At 37.0% G+C, this 24,027-nt stretch overlaps 1 protein-coding gene across 2 annotated transcripts in view; it reads left to right on the plus strand.

Moving 5' to 3' along the window:
* Nucleotides 1-7: 7 nt before the first annotated feature.
* SCYL2 (SCY1 like pseudokinase 2) overlaps nt 8-24,027 on the plus strand; it is a 58,800-nt gene continuing 34,780 nt past the window's right edge. Inside the window, exons 1-2 of one of the 2 annotated variants that reach the window (XM_072655674.1) lie at nt 8-137; nt 12,780-12,984. In XM_072655674.1, coding sequence (XP_072511775.1) covers nt 12,808-12,984 — 177 coding nt within the window. In that variant the 5' untranslated portion in view covers nt 8-137; nt 12,780-12,807. The remainder of the gene's footprint in view (nt 138-12,779; nt 12,985-24,027) is intronic. The other variant, XM_072655675.1, reaches the window with a different exon arrangement.

Genomic DNA, 24,027 nt, shown 5'->3' on the forward strand with positions numbered 1-24,027 from the left:
CCGGCTCCCGGAGCTCCGGCAGCGGCGACGGCCGTAGAAGCGGCGTCTATGGCGGTGGAATAGCCGGAGCGTCAGCGCGGCGGCCGAAGGGGAGCGAGCCCTTGCACCGCCCCCTCGGGGGGCGTCCGCTGGACCAGGTGAGCGGCCACGGAGCCGTCCCCGCTCCGCCGGCTGAGAGCAGCCCCGGCTGCCGCCTCCCGGCCTAGGCCGCCCGGACCGCAGTTGCCGGGTGACGCCGCCGCCGGGGAGGCCGCGGGCCTCCGAGAGCCTCCCAGGGCGGGAGGGGCGCGCCGAGGCTGGGGATGGGGCCTCTGCGAGGGGTTTCGGGCCCGGGGAGGCCGCCCCGGCCCTCCGCCTGTCTAAGCAGCGGGAGAAGGGAGTTCTCGGGGGAGAGGTTCCACCCCGCTAACACTTAGAAAGCGCCTACTGTGAGCAGAGCCCCGGGGTCACCTGTTCTGCGCCCTGGTAACGACCCCCATCTCCTCCCCTCCCCCGACAGCTACGCCGGCGGGGCTTGTGACTGGTTGATTTCCTTGAACTAGGAACCCCCTTTAATCCTAAAGCCTCCCCCAGTGCGGGACACCCCCACCCAAACCGCCCCCCGTCGGGGGTCTTGTTTCCTCCCCCGGGACCCTGAGTCCTGGGTCCGTCCTACGTTTGGTGATCGCTTCTTGACCCGACAAATATAGATTTGTTTCCAAGGTGAACTTTTTTTCTTGCTGATTGGGAAACCGTAAATTTTTAAGTCTGTTAAGTAATATGACTCACAATGCCGTATTAAAATGAACGTTTAAGAAAACTCACTTCACTCTTACGTTTGTCTGTTTGTGGCTGTGCGCTTCTATAAGAAAGACGTATATTTTCTTGTTACTTCTCCACTTGGTAGCTAGGAAGTTGAGGGCTCCCTTTGCTGTGTGTCAGGTCCAGTTCCTGAGTTTGCCAGTTTGTGATATAACTTGTACGGTGCAGAATGCTGTTTCATGTTAGGTTTCCAGGGCTAGCTTGAAAGCTGTGGGGCTGGATCTTGCCTGAATAAGTTGTTTGGTTGGCCTGTCTCCTTGAGAAATAAAGATTTAGGGTACTTTACCTAGAGAGAGATGAGAGAAGTTTTGAATAAGTAAACGACAGTTTGGGGTTAGTGCTTGTTGTGATGAGGAAAGCAACAGTATTGTATGTATGTATTATTGTTTTTGTGAAAGATACTTGTGTAGAGAAAAACATAGTTAAGTCAGAAGAAGAAATACTGGGGAAGTTGTTTGATTTCCTGCCTTCAGAAATATAAAAATAGAAAGTATCTCCCAGGGTTGTAGGAAAAAAGGGGTAAGCTTTTGCAGAAGTATAAATGTAAATTGATGTTGGTCCCATTCGAGTGAAGCATCGGAATGACTTAGGCAACAGTATTGTTTGTAAATGTTGTCACTGTTAAAAATACATTTGTAGGAACAAAGAAGTAATAGTCAAGTCTCAAGTGATAGTGGGGGAGAGGAAAAGGCTGTTGGAGGAATGTCTCAGCTGTAATTATTTGTGCACTGAAAACATTGTTTCTGTTCCCCGCTTTAGAATCCTAGTCTAAATTGATAAGTGCTCCTTATTAGGGTATATATATACATACCTAGTCTTTCTATGTAGCTGAAGATGTTGTTTGTTGTTCAGTTGTGTCTGACGCTTGGTGACCCGGCCCTTTTGTGCTCCACTCTCTCCCGAAATGTATCCAAGCTTACTGTTCCTTCCGCAGTGTTATCTATCCATCTCATAGCTTAAGAAACATGTAAAAAGACCAGTAAAACAAATGCAGATGTATTATAATGAGATAATGTGTTAAGTACTTTGTAAACCTTTGTAAAATGTTGGCTTTTATTAGCTATTATTTTGCTTGGTGCATTCACAAAGGAAGATTTGTAGGTCATATTATATTAGATATTTTTATTAGTGTAATTTGTAAGTTCAGGTTTATATTTGATCAGATTTTCATAAAGTATGACCAAACTATACAATAACTACAAATCTTCTAATTTTAGAGTTAGAATAGACTTTTGAATTCCATTAGTTCAACCTCATACGCAAAAAATTCCCCCACCCTCAGTAACAGTTCCCCTCAGGCTGTATTCTTCTGGACTTCATCATGCTCCCTCGAATCTAGCCTCTTCATCCTAAGATATTCCATGGACCCTGAAACTCATGCCCCCTCAGTCCTCCTTTTCCTGGTGCCCCTTTCTCTCTGATTAGATTGGGAGGCCAGACCACCTGAAGCTCTCCTTCATTTAAGGAGGACTCTGCAGCACCATCTTGATTTTTCTTAGGTCTGTGCTTCTCTGGATTTAATCATGCATACCCTCTCCTCTCCTGGCTTCTTTTTATGTGTTGTCTTCCTTGGTTAGATGGTGAGCTCCATGAGGGCAGGGACTAGTCGTCTTTTGCATTCTCTGTATCCCTAGCACTTAGTACAGTTCAGGCACATTGTAAGTCCTTAATAATTAGGTGTTTAATTAACATTTATTCACTGACTAGTAGAAAGACCCTGGTTAAGGGAGATAACGAGAAGCCTTGATAACTTTTAAATGCCCAAACTCAGGATCTTCTTGGTTTCTACTAGGGAAGAATCTGGCCTCCGGTGACCCTAAAAAAGTGTAATTATCCCTCAATCTCTGCTTTACTTAATGCATACCAGTACCAGCCTTTACCCAAAATATGTTAACTATACGGAGTAATAAATACTGCTTTTTAAGATTTGTCTCAGAATTTTATTTACTTTTTGTTTAGAAACAGTCAGTTATAGATAAGTACCAGTGTTCCAGGTGAGAATGGGTCATTGTATGAAATAACATTAATAAATCCTAATGGAAATTTTTCAGAAACTGTATCTGTGAACCTTAGGCAGAATTAGGGAAGGAGTCTATATACCTGTTCTTAGGAAAAGGACGGGAAGATTTTTCAGTAGTATTTTTAGGTAGAGGGTGTGATTTAGACCTGTGCTGAGGCTTTATGGACTCCGGAGTCTGGAAGTGATCTCTCCTGAAGTATGTTGTAGAAGGGTTTATTGTTTAGCTACAAGTTGAATTGGAAGAAGCCAATCAAGGCCAGTCTCTGATTCTAAATCTTTCTTTCTTTTTTTTGATTAATGCATTCTGATTCTGACAACATAAATATTTCCTCATATTCCCCATCTACCTCTCAGATTCAATGAAGGAATCTGTGATAAATCTAAGGGTCACAAGTAGGCTCTTATGTTATCATGAGCTTCCAGAAGCCCGTGCTATGGAGGACGGACAAAAATGCCCTTATTGCTGAAGTTCACATTTTGAAAATTATTTATTATTCCTGTTTACTCTGTGAATTTAGATAGTCACTGCAGGGCCTCACTTTTCTCGATAGTGAAATGAAGGGCTTAGATCACTTGAAATCCTTTCCAGTTCTGATTTCCTCTGATTCTGTACATCCAGTCATCTCTTCAACATTTAAGCAGCCTCAAGTAGAGAGGGGGATGGAGTGCCAGGAACTGGAGACGAATTTTGAAGATTTCACAACTTTGTGGGGACAAATAGAAGCTGAGCAGGAAGATATTTTTATCATTGGTGGCAGTGATGTATGTGTAGAGCTTCACATGATTTATGAAGAGCTATATCACAAAGGATCTTCTTTTCATAGAAGTATGTGTCCTTGTGTACCACTAGTACATCATAATGACATTGCAGTAGTGGATTGAATGCTGGGCTTGAACAACAGGAATTTTGAACCTGTCTGTACCACTAGATGTATGACAACCCTAGGTAATTTATCCGTTAAGTCAAAGGCAGGTTGTGATCCATTTCTGTGGAAGAAGTTTTATCCTGGGAGTTTCTCCTGTTCAAAAATGGAAGCTCTTTGAAAGCAGGAAATATGTTTCATTTTTATCTTTGAATCTTCATTGCCTCTTACATAATAGGTACCTAATAAATAATTATCAAATAAACATTTCAAAAAGTCAGAGATCACTCCTCCTGGTACTTAGTATATTCATTATAATCAGAACTGTTAGCCCTTGAATTTAAACTGTACATTCACTTCAACAAACACTAATTAGTAACTTAGAAACACTTGGGAATAGTTGGAAAAATAATGTGTTCCTTCAGGGAAATGTATATTTGTACAGGAGTAACTAATACTAGAATATGATGATTGCATGGAAGAGGTCATAAGAAATTTGAGTTAGTAATTGCTCCTAACTGGATCTATTCTTGAAAATGTTCAGCTTAGTGTAGGTATAAGCAAAGCTTCCCCTTTGAGAATCCCTGCTCATCTTTATGTCACTGTAAACTATCAGTATAGAACCTTAGTGGAAAGGTTTATACACATTACTTTTTTAAAAGGAGATGAGTTGATGAAAGTACACACTGGAATGTTGACCAGAGATGATCTCCCTAAGAATTGAAAATGATAGCAGTTTCTCAGTTTTGAATTTTTGCATAAGGAGAAATGATCATATAATTACAGATTTAGATGTACAGGGGACCTTGGGAGTTGTCTTGTCCAACCACTTCATTTTATAATTAAGGAAACTGAAGTGTAGAAACAATACCGGTTACAAGCGACAGAACTGGAATTTGGACCAAAATTCTCTAATCTCGAATCCACATGCCTTGTTAACTAAATAACAGCTCAGTAATTTACGCAGAAATAGGCATTTTCTGAAACATATCCATTAACACATAAATATTTGATTTGAACTTTATTATTCCTCTTGTTTTGTAGTCTTCCAAATGCATTCTTGCCCACTCTAGTCTTATATCATTTTTTGTGATACTTATTTGATACTTTCCAAATACTAAATTGTTACTTCTCTTAGATTGATATCTAAGTATTGTTTAGTTTTTCACATGTATCTTATCTCCTCTCCCTGAGATTATCATCTTGAAGGTAACTGAGGGCTGTACTTATGTCTCTCTGCTATCTGTCTATCTATCTGTCTATCTCTAATATACTTAGAATCTAGTACTTACTAATAGGATTTGATTTTATTGAATAAATTCTAGTTATTGTTGTAAGTTATGGCTTGTCTTTGGAAGTCAGAGCTTATCCTACTCTTTAGCTCCATCTTGTCATTCAGTTGAACAAGCATTTTATTAAATGCCTACTGTGTGCCAGACACTGCTAGGTTCCATAGATACGCAGACAAAACCAAAACTGCTCCTACCCTCAAGGAGCTTACTTGGGGGTCGGACATTGGGTCGAGCAATGGTAGGGAGCAGAGGAGCATTAATAATTAATGGGAAATGGGCAAGAGCCTCTTGTAACTTAAGCCAAGTTACTCGGAGAAAGATTAAGCCAGAAGTGGTTGAAGACTAATTGAAATACATTGGAAAGCATAGGAGACAGATAGGACTTTACCTGTGATTCCATTTTGATTAGTAACCACAGGTGAAACTGGAGTAACTTAGAAGTTTTGGGGACCTTGAGCAGTTCACATGACCAGTCTGTGTCAGGGGCACAACTGAAGCCCAAATCTTCTTCGCTTAAATCTCACCCTGCATCTACAACACCTTCTTTCTTTCCTGTGGGAAAATTTAATTTCTTAAAATCTCTAACATGCTAGTACAGTCACTTCCAAGGATGAAATATTTCAGAATGTTTCATAGACTCTTTTACTCAGGTCTCAAGAATATATTATGTATATAGTAGGATCACACAGTTTTGACAGGAATGTTTGCCAAAAATGGGTTCCTGTTTTTAAATGAGGATTCATTTGACTTGTATATAAAATCGAATGAGTATCACTCTAAGTTTCAGTCCAAAAATTGTGAGCCGTTTTTTAATCTAAAACTGTGTTATGTATGATTAGCACCTTGAGGGCAAGCACCATCTTCTGCCTCTTTTTGTATCCCCAGCATTTAACACAGTGATTAGAGTAGGCACTTAGTAAATGTTTACTGATGGATTAATTACTATCTTTGGCAATATGTATTTACAATCAAATGAATATTACTCTGAGTTTCAGTCCAAAAATTTTATTTTAGCAATTCTTTAGTCTGAAACTATTATTCTTTGGCAGTATATGAAGGACCTGTGATCAGCTTGCTAAATTCTAAATTCTAAATTCATAACCTGTCATTAACTTAGCCTTTTTCCAGGCACATAGAACTCAAATGATGACTTGCCTGTAGTCAACTAAGATAGTGTCAGAGGCTGAATTTGAACCTAGGATTTTATATGTCTGATTGTACACTCTGTGTACAATGTCATACTGCCTCTTTTGAAGCATAAATGGGACATAGGAACTAATGAGACCACAATTAAGAATCTAACAAGAAAGGGGGCATAGGACCTGCATGTACACACACACACACACACACACACACACACACACACACACACACACACACACGATAATGACCTAGCAAAAGGAAATGAAAAGGATATTGGAGAATTCTCACATAAACTCAAGGGATGATGACTAAGGTCATTGGATTTAGTAATAAAAAAATCATTGGTAATCTTGGAGAGAACAGTTTTAGCATCAGAAGACAGAATACAAGGCTAAAATTTTATGTTAATAGAAGAACATTTTAGCTTAAATGTTGTCAAGATACATGTTTATAATTCATTTGCAGTATTTGGTCTCTACCATTCTTCTAGTTTTTAACAACTGCTACTGTCCAGTTGCTATAGAGCTTGTAAAAGTAAATAATAAAATGTTAATTTTAATATCCTCTTTTTATTTGCATTGCAGAATTTTCGGTGATAACATTACTAGTTATCTATAATTTTGCTACTTAATACTCACTATTTAAGCTTCAGTTTAACTGCTTTGTATATGCTAGGCATTGTGGTAAAAGTACTAGAAGTAAAGACAGAAATGAAACCTTAAAGCTGACTTTAAGGAACTTCTAGCCTACTGCATGGAGGTTTGAACCAGTGATACTTTTTATAAAAGAATTAAGTGGAAGGGACTGAACACTCAGTGGACTTTCTCAGTTAAAAGTATGACTTTACCTAGTTATTTTCAAGCCACATCTAATGGCTGTGGACAGGTGAGACTGAAAGGTTTCATAAATGTTTGCTCCCTTTCATCAGGTCACATGACTCTTTAAACCCACTTTGGTCTTTGCTGGCTCTACAATCTCAACCACATGGGAATTCCCTCCACTGGCGTAGATCACAAACCAGCTATACCTTGTACACCTGTGAGATTTTTTTTTTTATGTGTCTTCCCATAGCATGTCTCTGGAAGGTCAGTTCACCATCTTGCAAGTTGTAAAGCTCTTTCTCCTTTTCTTTGGACACCAGTAAATCACCAAGGCTTTCTGGTTCATTTGTTATTCATCACTTTTGCCATGTAACTTTTGTGACCACTATAGGCCAAGGAAACTTCATGCCATTTCTTAAGCAGAAGTAGTTGATCACTTCTTATAGCCTTGTGTTCTGTCTTCCGATGCTAAAACTGTTCTCTCCAAGATTACCAATGATTTTTTAATTACTAAATCCAATGACCTTAGTCATCATCCTTTGAGTTTGTGATAATTCTCCAATATCTTTTTCATTTCCTTTTGCTAGGTCATTATCGTGTGTGTGTGTGTGTGTGTGTGTGTACGTGTGTACGTACATGCCCCCTTTCTCGTTAGATTCTTTCTTGTGGTCACATTAGTTCCTATGTCCCAGAAGTTGTGAGGTCCTCTAAGATCTCTTTCACCTTTTTAGAATGTGAACTCCTTGAGGGCATAGACTATTGTTTTGTCTTTTTATATGAGCCTTGTCTGCTACCTTCACATAGGTACTGAATAAATGCTTGTTGTTTGAGTTGTTGCCATCTCCTTGTATCTACTAGGTAACCTTTTAATTGCCTTTTGGTTTTCCCATAATTTTTATTCTTGAGAGAAAGTCACATGATTCATAGCTACTTAGTAGCATCACTGGAAAGATATTGGTATTAAAAGATGGGGTTTTCATATCCTGAAGCAGTCTGGCTTCAAGCAAAGTTCTGTGAAGTTTCTCAAGGAGACTCTATGCCACTCAGTTTCTTTTAATTCTATTTCTAATGCATTTTCCATTTGTAGTAGTGATGCAACATGAAGCTATTTTCCTGGACTCACTGAGTGGGTTTCTCCTTCACTTCTGGGTCTACACAACAAGCTTGTGTCTGTTTGGTTTTTCCTGTGCATTTTGCTTTGCTGATCTTTCAGATGCCTATGGATCTCATGGAAAAGGCCTTGTATTCTGGAACTGGAGATGATTATCTGCAGACAGGACTATCTGGATGACTTTTCCATCTATGGAATCTCTCTCTTCCATCTGGACTTCACACAGGAGTTTCTCCAGCGCAGAGACAGATACTTTGGCAACCATACATCATCCTGTTTTATATCTTGCTTGATGTTAATAATCTAAAAATCATTGAAGGAAGTTTTCTGACCAGAGTTACCAAGAACTCTTGTAGGTCACTACCATGTGCTTTGGAGCAAAGACACCTTTTTTGAGGATAACCTTTTAAAGCTGAATATTGGTATATGTAATCAATGGAGAGAGGAGATCACTAATTCCACCTATGATGTTTATTGACCCTAATTAGGATAGTCAATTATCCTTTCCAGCCTCAATTTCCTTACCTATCAAATGAGGGAGTTGGACTTGATGGCCTTTGAGATCATTTCCAGCTCCAGACCTGTGAGCTATCAAGGCATATTGTGTTCACTTTTCAGTCATTAGTGACTGAAGATGTTGTCTGCTATTTAGAAACATGGTTTATAAAAACCATTTCTTCTTATTTTCATTGGGGACAAGTTGGTTACCTGTCATCTTCTTATTTTGCCTTTTTGAAAACAATACCATTTGTAATGTTTCTAATCATTTAGCATCATACTTTAGATATCTTGAAAATTAATTCCTCCATCTTTTCAAAATGACTTTGCCTTGGGTGGACTTCTTTTAAATGTGTTTGACCTAGATCATGAGACAGTAGAGTAGTGTTAGAAGTTTATGGTTTTGTTTTTTTTTTTAAGTGCCCATTGAGTCAGCAGTGTGATATGGTATCCAAAACAATGAATCTGGTCTTGATCTACCCAAAGTCAGTTTGCAGCTATAAAGTCATAGGCTCTCTAAACCCTGTCTTGCTGAGAACTCAAAGAGAATATTGTTTTCAGTGCACTATTGGAAGGACATAGATTAGACAGAAATCTAGATCAGGGCAAACAGGATAGATAGAGAAAGGACCTTTGAATCCTGACAGGTCAGTTCAAAGAATTGGATCAACTTAGCCTGGAGAAGAGAAGACTTGAGGAGCACCATAGCATCTCTCAAGTTAATGACTGTCATGAAAAAGAGGGATTGGACTCTGTTCTGCTTTGCCTTTGAAGGCAAAGCAGGAAAAATTGGTAGAAGTTGCAAAGAGGCAGATTTTAGGCTTGATGTTAGGAAAACTTAACAGAACTCTCTTTACACAAACCAGATGAGCTGCCTTAGGAGATGGTGGTTTTCCGATTGGCAGTCTTCAGGCAGAGACCAAAAGACTGCTTCTCAAGTGTATTATGGTGGGGATTCTTTTGAGTTCTGTGTTAGACTAGTGATTCTTGACTGCTACCTTCTTAGGTAGGCTCCTTAGGGCCAAAATATATCAATTTGTTACTAAGGATAAAAGTAAATAGCTATAGAAATATTGGCAAATTTCTGCTTGTCCTTCCAACTTCAGCCAAAAATACCTTTAGCCTGATAAAGGTCCTTTCATTTTGCCTTATTTTTTAATTAACAAGGATTTATTTCATCTTCCACTTCCTTTCTCTCAGTTCAAAAGAAAAAAATAATAGCTCTTGTAACATATACGTAAAGTTAAGCAAATCAAATTACCACATTGTCCATATCCAAAAGTGTTTATCTCATTTTGCATCTTAAATCCTTGGAAAGATGATAGATCTCATACCTAGGTTTCTGTGATTTATCTTCCTCCTCCTCTCCCCCCATTTTGAGAGATTAATCTGCTCATAATATCCTTCCATCCTTTCTTAGTTTTTCAAGCAAGTTTATGTTCTAAACTTTCTTTTCTTTTCTCTGTCATGTCCTCTCAATTTGACAAGATCAAGAGTGTTTGTAGACTGAGGCAGGTTCTCATTGTAGTTATTGCTTTTTCTTGATTAAACTTCTGTAAGAAATGATACAAATCAGTGGTACAGTATTTTCCTTTGTACTTTTCTGTTTTTTCAGAATTGACAGTTTGTTTGAATAGACTGAGTTGAAGCTGTTCCAGTTGTACAGTATCTTCATGTCTTTTCCATGATTGCCAACAGATAATTGGTGTTTATAGATGGTGTAAAAACTGTGTGGTCTCTGTACCCTTTGTCCACTGCCTTCCTTTTCACTACTGTTCCTGCAGAACAGAATAGCCTCAGGCCCGTCTGCTACTTTTCTTTGTTTTATGGGTTTGCCATGGTCAAATAATTCTTAGCCTCAACCTATTAGCATTGGGCCTTTTTCTTTTTGAGCTAGGCTGGACCTTTGACATCAGTTTCTCATTGGGACTGTGCCAATATCACACGTTTACTTTGCTAGAAGTCCACTTTCCACTGAATGGGATGGCAGTGGACTCTTCTTGTTTCTTATATTGTACTGGACTTGAACTTTTAAAAAATATAGTGTTATCTTTATTTTGGTCCATAATTTAGAGATGGAAAAGATTAGAATTTTTTTTTTTTGCAAAGTGGTTATTATGTTATGTTTCTTTTTGTGATTCCTAGCATATGTTGTAAACACTGTATAAAAGAGCCAGCTGGTTTGTTTTTGTTTTTTTAAAATTTACTGTTTATGGCTTCTGTTCAGTTTTAATTTAGAGAGACGAATATCCTTGGTTTGAAAATGAAGAATTAAAGTGGCTTGTAATTTTAAGAATTAGCTATGTTAGGTTCTGTGATGAGATATTTCATCTCTTAAATAGTTACTGGTGGTGATTTACATTTACATTTCAAAATTGCTAAGTCCTGTCCACATTCTGAAGTGTAATTTCCATTTCACCTCCGTGAGCAGTATAGCTTTTGCATGGAGTTTATCTTTTTCTCTGACACCCATTCCATTTTTATAGTTGCCTTATGTGTCAGAATTAGCAGCAGATATTTGTGGAGTAGAACTTACCTGTACAGCTACACTGAAATGTTGTCTTAGTACCTAGCAGAGCAATTAACTGCTTGAAGGGAAATCAGTGTTGAAATACTAGTAAAGAGAAGCTTTTCTGTTACACATTCAAAATTTACTATATAGAAAATCACAGTTTCAAAATTAGCAAGTGTAGGTATGGAATAACAGTCAAATTCATATTCTAGAATAGGAACAATTTCATGTTAGAGGACTTGACTATAGGCTAATGTTAGAAGTATTTTTAGCTAAAGATGAAAGTAAACAGTAGTATTCTCATAACAAAATTGAAATATTTGGAGCCTTTGTGCTGCACATTTTAAGTCAATTCTTTTTGTCTCTTTTTTTTTTCCTTCTGGAATCTCTTCACCGAAATTTTGGTGCAATTCTATACTTTATTCTTAGATTTTCAGTAGCATTCTTGTACTACCCTAGTCCCTCATGCAACTGATGGTTTTAAAGTCTGGGAGAAAAGTGAGTAAGACTTACACAGAAAATGCTTCTGTGTGTATGCTGACTTACTGTCATTTTGTGCGGGTTTAGTAGATATTACTTTGAGGGGTTACCATAATACTGAAGAATTTTCCTGAAAGGTTAGCCATTATTTCACTGAAGTAATTCTTCTTCCTTCTCTTCATTTATTAGAAATGATATCAGCTTTACTTTTCCATGTTCCACATCAGGTAATGAGACTTTGTTCTATTTCTTCATGTGAGCTTTGGGAAACTTGCTTTTGAAGGATGTAACTGCATCCTGAAGGTTTTTTAAATGTCTGATTGTTGCCTTTTATTTTTTACATCATAGTCATTTATCCATACCATTGTGACTCACCCCTTCATCGTCACAAAGTAAAACAGTTAAGATAAACCAAATTTAAGAATTAATCAACAGTGCATGCAGGCTTCATTTCCTGTAATTTCCCATCTCGTTACTTAGAAAATAATGTATTTCATCTTTGTTCTCTGGGATTAACATTGGTCACAATAAATTATCTGCCTTTTCATGTTTTTTGTTTATGTTAAAATCATCATCGATAGCTACAAATAGTTTGGTCTATGTCCAATATTTCTTTGTCTTTTACCTTCTTGAAATAATATGCCCACTAGAGACATTTCTATATCAGAAAATTTGAACAGTTTAATGACTTTTGTAGCATAATTTCCAATCACCTCCAAGGAGTTGAACCAGTTCCCTGCTCCAGTGCCAGTGTATTGGTGTGCCTGTTTTTCCACTGTTCCTTCAGCATCAACTATTTCTATCATTTTTCATCTTTGTCAGTTTGATAAATATGAAGTAAAGCTCTGAGTTGTTTTGATTTATATTTCTCTTAGTGATTTAGAGAATTTTTTTTCATGCAATTGCTGATAGTTTGCCTTTCAAGAAATATTTTGTTCACATCATTTGACCACTTATTTTTCTTCCCATGACTTTTCTGTACTATTTGGATTGGAGTTAAAATTTGGGGAGTTCATTTTCCAGGCTTACATCAACCAAGGACATATGACTTTGGTTTCTCTTTCTTGTTATCAAACTTCTTCGCTTTAAAATATGTATAGTATGTGTTTTAAATGAAGTAAAACCTTTGCTTAGGTGTTGAACTTTTTTTTAATCAAGGTTAATCTGTGACAATTAAGATTTTAAGATCACCACACAGTTGAAATTTTCAAAGCATTTTTTTTCCCTCATACCTGTAGGTAAATAGAATTGCATACTATTGCAGCCATGGAGTCCATGCTGAATAAGTTGAAGAGTACGGTTACAAAAGTAACAGCTGATGTCACCAGTGCAGTAATGGGAAATCCTGTCACCAGGGAATTTGATGTTGGCCGACATATTGCCAGTGGTGGCAATGGGCTAGCTTGGAAGATTTTTAATGGCACAAAAAAGTCAACTAAACAGGTGAGCTTGAAGTGAAAGCTAATGATGAAAAGCATGAATGAATAAGAGACACATTTATGCCTAGATATGTTAAGAAATGCATTTTTCTTAATATACTAATTTTGTTGAGTTTTTCCAGTGTTGTTGTTGCCTCTTGTCCAAGAAATAGCATCAAGTAAACCATGTTATATATGTTGTTTTTATTTACTTAGTTGCAGATTTTTCATGTTATACCAACCTACAGTTTAATTTTGTTTGTCTTATGAGATAGGCAAATGTTAGCAAAACTAAGATTACTATATCTTGTGATATGAAGACTTTCTATTAGAAGAAGTGAGATTCTGCCCTTTTGGTTTTCTTTTCTGATCTAATGATATGGTGTGGCAAAATTGCTTGTTGAGTCTTTGCCTCACTTAGTGAGAAGCATTTTCCTCTCTTGAATAAATGTAAACTTTTGTGTAAATATTTTTTTGTCTTTAACCAGACAAATCTTTTTATTTGTACCTTATTTCGGGGTAAAAATTGTAGAGTATAAGGATTCATGTGCTTTGGGGTATTACATTGTTTTAAAATTAATTTTTCATTAAACAATTGCTTTTTTGCAAAAGCATTTCCAACAGTTTGAGATTCCAAACTTTTAGATTGTCTTATTTTAAATATCATTGTTAATAATTTTGCAGAATTGTGAGTGCTGTTATTTTTTTGACAGTTCTCTTATATTGACAAGGTCTAGTGCACTTTTCAAGTTAATAATATTTGAGATATATAGTATTTGTTAAAATTACATTTTATTTTTTCAGTTACCAAAAAATTAATTTCACCCCCCTCCCAAAAGAAAACCAACACTGTCTTAACAAATATACATTTGTTACGAAACAAATTTCTCCTGTGTTGCTCATACCACTGCCCCCTCCCCCCCAATGTTTAGATATATAGTGTTAAAATACTGGTAGGAAGCATGTTATCAGTTCCCCATACATACAAAGCACATTGGTTGCCAAGGTGTGGAATCACTGCCTGTGTTCTGCATATCTGTCCTTTGTGTTACTGAGTCTGACTTTTTTGTGAACAGTGTTTAAAACTAAATCGCAAAAGGAAGGAACTAAGCTTTTGGTTAACTTAAATACAATAATAATTTTGGTCCTATGATAGATATGGTCATTATTATATAGTACATCGTGGGTGAAGAATTGTATTTTGGGTGGTGAATCATGAGTAAATTTTGCTTTTGAGTGACTGTTATATTGCTGGTGGTATTAAAGTTTTTCAAATGTGCATGATGTCTTAGTTTTAGAAAATACTGGAATAATAATGTGATATAGCTTAGGAAGTGAGGAGCCTTGTTTTCCTCTCAGGCAAGTCATTTAGGCTCATTCTCTCTCTTTTTTCATCTGGAAAGAGAAGGGACTTGAAAAGGGCTGTTTGTTAACAAAGCTTTTATAAATCAGACACTATCTTTTCCCCCTAGTCTTTCAGTATCTCGTTCTAGCACATATTAGAGCCTTAATAAGTATATCTGTTGAACTAGAAAATAGCTAACTTGCTTGTGAATAAGACTTTTACTTAATAGTCTAGGACAATAAAATACTGATGACATTTACCTTATGGTCAGTGGATAGTTTTTAATCTTGCCCATAATTTTTGTTTTCATCCCTACGTTTTTAAATGTGTTAGATCCAGAGTCCATATCAAGAATATGTTAAAAGGACATTTCATCATTTTGTTTTTTAAAATATCTAATATAAGCCATTGTCATTCTTTTCTATTTAGCTTAATAATTATCCCAGTCAAAGAATGACTTATTTAGCCATGGATTACTTTAAAAAGCCATTACTTAGTTTACAAAATTATGTAAGTAACAAAAGCATATAACCAGACTCTCACATAGGTTGTTAATTTGTGTTTCATGGAAAAGATCATTGATTTTGTGAGATAGCTTGGCATAATGGATAGAGAGCTGACCTGGGAATCAGAAAGACGTCTTCAAGTTGTTCTTCTGATTCTCTTGGCCATGAAAACCTGGGCAGAATCCCTTCAGGCCCCAGTGCACTAGACAACTGTCTAAGACTGTGAGCTGGTGAGCCAGGTGATGATTTGCATTGATGGTTTTTTATTTCTTCTTAATTTAATTTGAAGTTTCTCTACAAGGAGTTCCCAGGACCAAAGATGATCTCAGAGCTTTATATCTGAAATGGCTCTGAATTGGTTCCTGAAGGACTAGTGTGGCATGTGCTAGTGCTGATGGCAGTAGGGGAATGCCACTGTACTCAAGAGTTCTTTTATAAAAGGCATTTGAATATAATTACTACAATATATTGAAATCTGTACTCTGCCTGATCTCTGGATGTTGAGTTGTAAGTTCATTGTACATCAGAGGGGTCAGACTCAAGGCCTGTACCTTCCTGCTTCCCCTCTCCCAAATGTAACTGGGAAATGTTTAACAAAATCAGAATACAAAACAGCATAGATAATGTTAATTTGTGGTTTTCTAAGGCACTTCGCAACCTGTGTTTGTCTGTGCACTAAAAATAATGAGATAGTGACCTAGTGCTTCCCCAGGCCTGAAAGATGCAGCCCCCAGAGTAGTCAGATGGGGCACAGGAAGTAGAATGATGGTCTTGAATGATGTCAGGGAGCTTTTTCTCCTTCATTTATGCAAATCTTTCATATCCATTCACCGTCATCACACAGGTCTTTGTAGGGAGAGAGAGAGAAAGACCCAGAAATACCTTCCAAGTCTCCTTTGCTTCAGGAGTCTGTAGCTTGGCTGCCTCTGAAACAGCAGCCTGCTGTGTGTCTCTCATAGTTCTGTACTTGGGCACCCCTCCCCCAGTGCTTTGCACTTAGCCCATAGGCTCTTTACTGGGGGGGGAGGTTGACACAATCAAAAATATTATATAGATCACTTTGGTTTAAACACTTTTAAAATTTTCTTATCTGATTGAATGGAGAGACATATAGAAGATATAGGGAGAAACGAGAAAGGAAGAATAAGGAGGAACGTGTTTGATCACTGCTTCGTCATGAAGGTACATGTCTTTCCCACCTTCCCTTCCTTCTCCATTATCATATGCACTTGTCTACTTTTTGTTGCTATGGAAACATGTTAAATTTGACATCAGCTTTGCAGTGAAAGATCGAATCTTTGATGGAGAATTCTTGCCTACTTTGCTTAAGGAGACTGAGGGATTTTTTTTATAGCTCTTAAATTAACAGCCAAGTAATCCGCTCTTTCTATAATACTGAAGAAAAAGCCTTACTACCTAAGTTGATATGTTTTTGTTCCTATAGTTAGGAATTTTATTCCTGTAGTTCAGGTGCTCCTCTCCTATTTTCCTTCTCCCTGAAGATACGCCTTATTTACATAGTTTTTGAAATGGTTGACACAGATGTAGGGCATTAAAAAAAAAATCTTAAGTAAAAGAAGTTGCAGATATGTATGTGAAGAAAGATGGTGAATTGGGTTCTGTAGCACATTTGAAAAGGCCAGCTAGTTATCGTTATGCTGGGCTCTTTCCCAGCTGGTTAGTTTTATCTTTCAGCACCTGATTTGTTTTAACCTGAAGTTTTGGTGTGTGGGTTGGGGACTGGCGGTGTGTGAAAGGGGAATTAGTAAAGACTGCATGCTATTATTACTTGCAGTCAGATGGAAAGAAAGGTGCATTTTGAAGCCCTTCCAGAGGAATTTGAGTTGTTCTTCTGCTACTAAAGCAGGTGATAGCTCAGTTGCACGAGTCATTTTTTGTGTGGGGGTTTTTTACTTTGCCGTTTAAAAAATCCATTTCTGCTGTTTTTCTTTGGACTTGGCCGTTTTTACTGAGGACGTTTCCTTGTGAATAATTAATAAAAGCATAATGAATCATAGTTGTTAGGACCCTGCAGAAACAAAGCAGCACACATAGATGTTTGCAGTTTTAACAATGTTTATGGAAGCTCTTTGTGTAGAATCAGCAGTTAATATTTTTTAAAATTTGGAAGAACTTCTTCAATAAAAAAACTTGTGGGTTGAAATGGAAATTTCTTTGACTCATTTTATTGGCATTCTCAATTAATAGTTTTAGATATTTGGGTGCATACATACTGGCAGCACAAACCATTTATTGTGAACCTCTTTTGTTCTTAAGTTGAGGCCTTGTCTGTTTGTGTATTCATTCTGAAGGATTTTTTACTGCCTGTTCTTCCTTATTTCTATTATGTCAGGAAATTATGTTATAACTTGATTTCTCAGTGATATTTAGAGTTAAAACTGTGATTGCTTTTTCTTTGAAGATTAGTAGGAGTTTCTGTTGAAGTGGACTGTTCAGAGGACCGTTTTACTTATCTTTGTTTTCCCAGTGCCTAGTAGAATGCCTGGCACATAGAAGGCACTTAATTTAAATTGTTTATTAATTGACTGATAGTAAATTACTAGACTAGGAGCACAAATACTCTAGTTACAGCAATGTCACTGATTTATTCATTAGTGTGGCATATATTCTATTTAGTCTGGGATTAAAATTGATGGCTGTGATTATAGGTTATGGTTGCCTAACATTTTTCAGCTAATCTTATTTCCAATTTTTGAAATAAGCTGTGTTTTGAGATGTTTCCTCATCTCAAATGACATTCAGTGTGAAAAAACTTTAACCTTCCAACATGTCTTTAAAATACTATTTAGTTTATGTAGACAAGTCATTAATTTACATTTCTTTTTTGAAATTTACTTTTTCAATGAATATAAATCTACTTTTTCTCCCTCCATTTCCCCTGTAGGAAATAAAAAAAGAAAAGAAAATCCTTATAATAAACATGCTTAGTCAAGCAAAATAAATTTCTATGTTGGCTACATATATGTATATGTGTTTGCATGTATATACATATACACATGTGCATGAATGTATAGTATATGTGTGTGCACAAATGTGTGTGTGTGTATATATAAACACAGTACATATTTATGTATGTAATTCTGTACTCAGAAACTGTCACCTCTCTGAGAACAGTATAGCATGCATACAGCCTGCATCAGTTCGTACAGGCCTTTTCAGGTTTCTCTGAACCCATCCTTTTGGACATTCTTATGATACACTAATACTACATTTCATTCATTTACCCTAGCTTGTTGAGCCACTTCCTGTTTGGTGGGTACTCCCTCAGTTCATTTTTTGCCACCACAAAAAGAGCTGATGTAATTTTATATAGATGGGTCCTTCTTTCTTTGGCCTTTTTGGAGTATAGGCCTAGCGTTGTATGGTGTAGAAACTTTGTGGGTTTACTTCCAAATTGCTTTCCAGAATGGCTGGTCCAATTGACAGCTCCACTAATGAGGCATTAGTGTGTCTATTTTTGAACAGGACTTCCAACATTTGTTTTCTTTTTTTATCCACTTTGTCAATCTGATGAATATGAGTAGGTAAGTTGTGTAAAAGCTAATGAGGAAAGGGATGTTTTTGACTGTATGGTATATTTGGAAAATATATGTATGTGTACGTAGGGACACAAATAAATTAAGATGTATCTTGGAAATATTTGCCTTGTAGTTCCAGCTTCTGATGTGTCCTTGAACAACGAGCTTTACTTTACCATACTCCAGTTTCGAGTGGGGATTACACTACCCTAACAGGAGTATTAGAGGTAGGGATAGGGTCTGGAGTTAGGATTTCATTGGTATTGGGAACTCCTCAAATGAGGAACTCCTCCCTCCAGTAGTGCAGGTTGATACCTACTCTCCAAACATGTCAAACATATGCATTGCAACCTGCTGCATTCCTGAGTTTGCTCTGAATCAGATAAGCCCAGAGTCACTCCTCTGGAAGAGAAGAACTAATGTAGTGTTTTGAGATCAGAACATTGTGCAAATAGGGAGGAGTAGCCCATAACCTCCGAGTTCTGATGATCTGAGTTCAAGTGCTCCCTCTCACCCATGCACCTGTTATTTGACTCTGACCAAGTCACTTAATGCTCCTATGACTGCTGGCAGCTCTCTAGATGGTGAAGAGATGCCAGTTCCTATTGATAGAGTTCTCTATACCATTGAAATCACAGTTTTGAACCCGTCCTCCTATAGAAAAGGTCACTTTAAGTTGCTTTATACCACTAGATATGTCAGTTTTACTGCTTTTCATGTAGCAAAGAAATAAACAGTGTTCAGAAGATCATAGTGACATTCTAACTTTACCTAACTATATAATCTCCTCCTCATGTGACATTTAATTTCATGAATTTTTGCAACTCTCTGACATTAAATTATAGGATTTAATTTTAGTTAGATAATCTAAGTCTTTTTTTTAAGATAATTATCAAAGTATGTTTCTGAGAACATTTCTGTGTCCCCTGAAGAAAGTCTTTTTACTTAGGTGGTATTGTTCTTTCATTTCAGTCATGTCTATCTTTTTGTTACACCATTTGGGGGTTTTCTTGGCAAAGATACTAGAGTGATTTGTCATTTCCATCTCCAGCTTGTTTTACACATGAGGAAACTGAGGCAAACAGGGTTAAGTGACTTGCGCAGAGTTACACAACTAGTAGGTATCTAAGGTCATATTTGAACCCAGGAAGATGAGTCCTCCTGACTCCAGACTGGGTGCTCTGTACTGTGGCACCAACTAGTCACCTTTACCTAGATAGTTTTATGTTTGTTTTATAGTACTTATTTTTTTTTTTAAATTACATTTATTGTAAGTTACTAAAACTCAAAGTTTAGTCTGTCATGTATTCTTTTTAGAGTTTACCTTTTTGTTCCTCTTAAAATAAAGGACTGCTTTAAAATAATTCTGGTAGGCATGTCTGTTCCTGTTACCATGATTGCTTTTACCATCTTTTTTCATATGATAATTATGAGGATTCATTGGAAAAATTGTTCTGCAATAAACATTTGATTGCTAATCATGTTTTATACACTATGCCACATGGTAGAGTTGGACATAGTCCCCACTATATGGCAAAATCCAAATTTTTTTCTTGAGGATTCCTGTATTTGTAAGTGTTACCATACTAATATTGTTTAAAGAACTACATGTATTAAAAGTGTAAATTTTTTTTGGTATTAAAGGAAAACATCCTGCTAAGCAGAATAATAACGAGTCAAAAATGACTAATTTTGATTTTATCAATCTAAACTATCTCTAGTAATGTTAAGGTATGCTATAGAATTCTTTAAAAAGACATTAACTGATTTGCCCTCTGTCATTTGACTAGTATCTTGCAGAGGTGGGTCTTGAATACAGGTCCTCCTGATTTTGTGGCTAATTCTCTATCCACTGCACCACACTGTCTCAAAGTGTTCCAACCCCATTCACTAAAAATACCTTCTATATAGCTTACTAAAATAATTAAGTAAGCTGTCCTAGAGAAACATTTCATGGTGATCTTAGGGTTTGTTCATTACCTGTCATAGTTTTATAGTGCAACTAATTTTCTAGGAAAGAATTCTATTAGGTTTTGAAAAAATACCTTTAATGGTATTTAAGAAGGAAAGTTTGTTGAAATACAAAAAGTAAATATGGAACCACAAGACCTAGTTTCAGTTTCTAACTGAGCTTTCTAGCTATGGGACCTTAGGAGACTTAATTCTCCTCCGTGTTTCAAGTTTCCCCATCTGTAAAACAGGTATATATGACAACCCTGAAAAATAACAGGGTTGTCATAAAGAAAGTGTTGTGCAAGGCAAAGGGCAATCTATCTTTCAAACTGTCTTGTCTGTTTATAGCTCTCTCTCTCTCTCTCTCTGCCATTGTTACTATCCTATATAACCAGATAGGGTATGTGTGTGTGTGATTTTTTTTTTTTAAGGGGATAAAAGAATAACATTTCAGACATAGGAGACAAATACTGCAAAGGGCAGGGAAACAGATAATGGGGATTTGTGTTGAAATATGGACTAACCCAGCTGTTTGTTTCCTATATCTGAAATGTACTCTTTTATCTCCTCTGCCTCTTAGACTATCTGGCTTCCTTTAGGACTCATTTCAGGTCTCCTCCTTAGGAAAGCCTTCTTTGATATTCCCTTAATTGTTTTACTTCTAAAAAAACCAAATCACACACATACATATATGTACACACGCTTCTGTTTACATGGCCTATTTTCTTTAACTTTGTAATCACTCCAGCCCCTCCATAGAATGCAATCCACTTGAAAGCATGGGCAGTTGTCATTTTTGTCTTTGTACCCTTAGTATCTGGAGTTTAGTAAATGTTTCTTAAATCATTGGATTGAAAAGACTAGTTGCTGGCATTTTTAACTGTATAGATGCTTTTATCTAAATAGTGCCAAGTTGGGTGGGAATTGAATGGGGGGGGGAGAAGGGGAATGATATAATATTGATAACAGGAAAGCAGTCTTTCTGATTTGACATGCTGTGACTTTTTTCTTTGTTTAAATTTTTTGGTTACCCCATATACATGAAAATTTGAATGATGTAATACAAAGTAGTATATGATTAAATGTTATTGGAGTGGAATACAGTGCTACTTTTCAAGGAGTTCCTGGGAAGGAGGAGTAACAGGAACATTTAATGAAGAGTATGGGTTGGTCTTATAGAAATAAATTGGGTCTCAGATCACATTACCAACAAGTTGGAGGACTAGACATTTTCTTTGCTTCTTATGACCTCTCAGACCTCTCCAAAATTGGAATTGGGTGCAAGAGATAAAGCAGTTTCAGTTGTCTCCATTGTCTGGGCCACCTAGAACTCAGAGGTAAAAACTTGATGATCTAATAACAGAAGAATTCCTAACTCTTAAGCTGCCTATTCAACACTCACTCCCTTCCTCACCACCCACTATAGTGTTGCTGATACACAAGCAGACCCACAAGCTTTCAAAAGAATTCAGCTCTTCATCTTGACATCCCACCCCCATCTCATACTGCAGAGAACCAAACTACAGTAATTTGCTCATACTATGATAGCAGTATGAGCATGCTCTATGCCACTGCAGAGCTTGGCCAGAGGAAAGGAGGCAAGGCACACGTGTGGCTATGTGGCATTCCACTAAACCAGAAGGAAAGAACCCAGCATCCATTTGGGGCAAAATCTGAAGTTGACGAACCACAGATTACCTGTTGTAGAAGGTTGGAGCTTGAGATCCAGCCTCCCAAAGAAAGTATCAGAGGTGAAAGAGTTATAAAATGAACAATAGGGGAAAATAATGAAAAAAGACAAATTTATCAAAAATTTCAGGCAGAAGGAAAACATATCTAGAATATAAAGAGAAGATAAATTATGAAGCAAATGAAAGAAATCCCCTTGAGAATGGGGTCAAAAATGAAATTTTGAAAACTAATGAATAAAACAAGTTGAAGGTGGGGAGAAACAGGGGAATTCCACTTAACTACTTAACTGAAAGGAAAAGAGAGGAAGAATTCTGTGAATAGTTAAAAGTGAGAAAGAAAAAGGAACTAATAAAAAATAAGGAAACAACTAATAAATGATAGCAGTGTATTTGAGGGTGAAAAGAAGAAAACTGGTAGGGAGTACAGTTACTTTAAAATAGATCAGATTAAAATAGCTGAAAAGGCGTAGTACTGTGCTTACAGAAGAAGAGGGAAAGAATACTAACGTGGGAAAAGGAATATTAGCCACAAGTGGAAGGAAACATAAAATCTAACTAATGATTTTAAATGTGAATAGACTAATAATCCAATAAAATGAAAACGCATGATAAGAAAAAAAAAATTCTGCAGTCAGTTACTTACAAGAAACATTTAAAAAATGAAGTAAAAAGTATTTTTACACAGTAAAAATAAGGGACTGGGGAAAAAGTATGTATCAAGTGAATCAAAAAAACCCCCAAAAAACCACGACTGATAGTCATCAGACAAAGCAAAAACAAATACTCAAAACATAAAGGGAATAAATAAGGAAACTACATTATGGCAAAAAAGAATCATGGGCAGTAAACCAATATCAATATTAAAATCACATGTTCCCTTTGACCCTGGGAATATGAGTATTTGGTCTATTTCCAAAAACATTTAGAGAAGAAGGAAGGAACCTGTATGTTCCAAAATGTTTATAGTAGTTCTTTGTGGTGGGGAAGAATTGGAAATTGCAGGGGTACCCACCAGTTGGGGAATGGCTGAACAAGTTGTGGTGTATGATTGTGATGGAGTATTACTGTGCTAGAAGAAGTGATGAGTGATTTTAGAAAAACGTGGAAAGGCTTGCATGGCATTATGAGTAAAATGAGCAGAACCAGGAGGATATTGTGTGGGATACAGCGACCCCTACCCAAATTAAATCCAGAGGCTTCTCAAGGCAGAAGGCAAAAAAGGAGCTTATTACAATCTCATGAGAAGGGGCACTTCCCGGGAGACCATGAGCGGTGTCTGCAAGAGAGTGTGTTCGTCCTTCTTGCCTATTATGCAGCAGTCTTCCTTAGCATACTGACAAGGCAGAGTACAACTTTAAGTAGTCCCTAACGCAGAAGCTCACTAGTCTCTCTGCCCATTGACTGGGAATCCAGGCGAATAGTCTTAAGTGTGGGAATCTACCCCAGAGACAAAGAACACGAAAGGATTGTTGCTCATCCATAAGGGTTTTTGTTACCAAATATGAAACTTAAGGGAAGAATGCTGATGTGGCATTGAGGGGGTGGTGAAGGAAAAGTGAAGGGGGGGGGGATTCACCAGGGCGCGGTGCCTAAGGGGGATACTTAGTTATTTTCGTTTTGGCAGGAAGGATGGGGGTTTGGGGGAATTCATGCTTGAGGGATCTTCACTTAACCTGATTTCACTCAATATTATATGCAGTAATAGCAGTATTGTTTTAACAATGGCTTTGAGCAAAAAAGTTATTTGTTATAAATACCCAAATTAACTATAAAGGACCTATGAAACATAAGTAGAATAATTTTATATATCTCTGTATTTATTTGGGTATGATGGTAGTCATGTCTGACAGGGGTGTGAGGGTGGAAGGGGAGAAATTTACATGACAATTTTGTTGTGTATTTGAAAGAAATAGCTAATACTGTTAGTAAGTTTGCATTTTCACATACAATCACCCTTTTTATGATGCTGTGTTATGGAAATGCTCATTTTATTCCATAAATTTTTTAAAAAGCCAACAAACCTAAAATAAACGA

This window comes from Notamacropus eugenii, chromosome 3 (genome assembly GCF_028372415.1).
Source record: "Notamacropus eugenii isolate mMacEug1 chromosome 3, mMacEug1.pri_v2, whole genome shotgun sequence".
NCBI classification, from domain to species: domain Eukaryota; kingdom Metazoa; phylum Chordata; class Mammalia; order Diprotodontia; family Macropodidae; genus Notamacropus; species Notamacropus eugenii.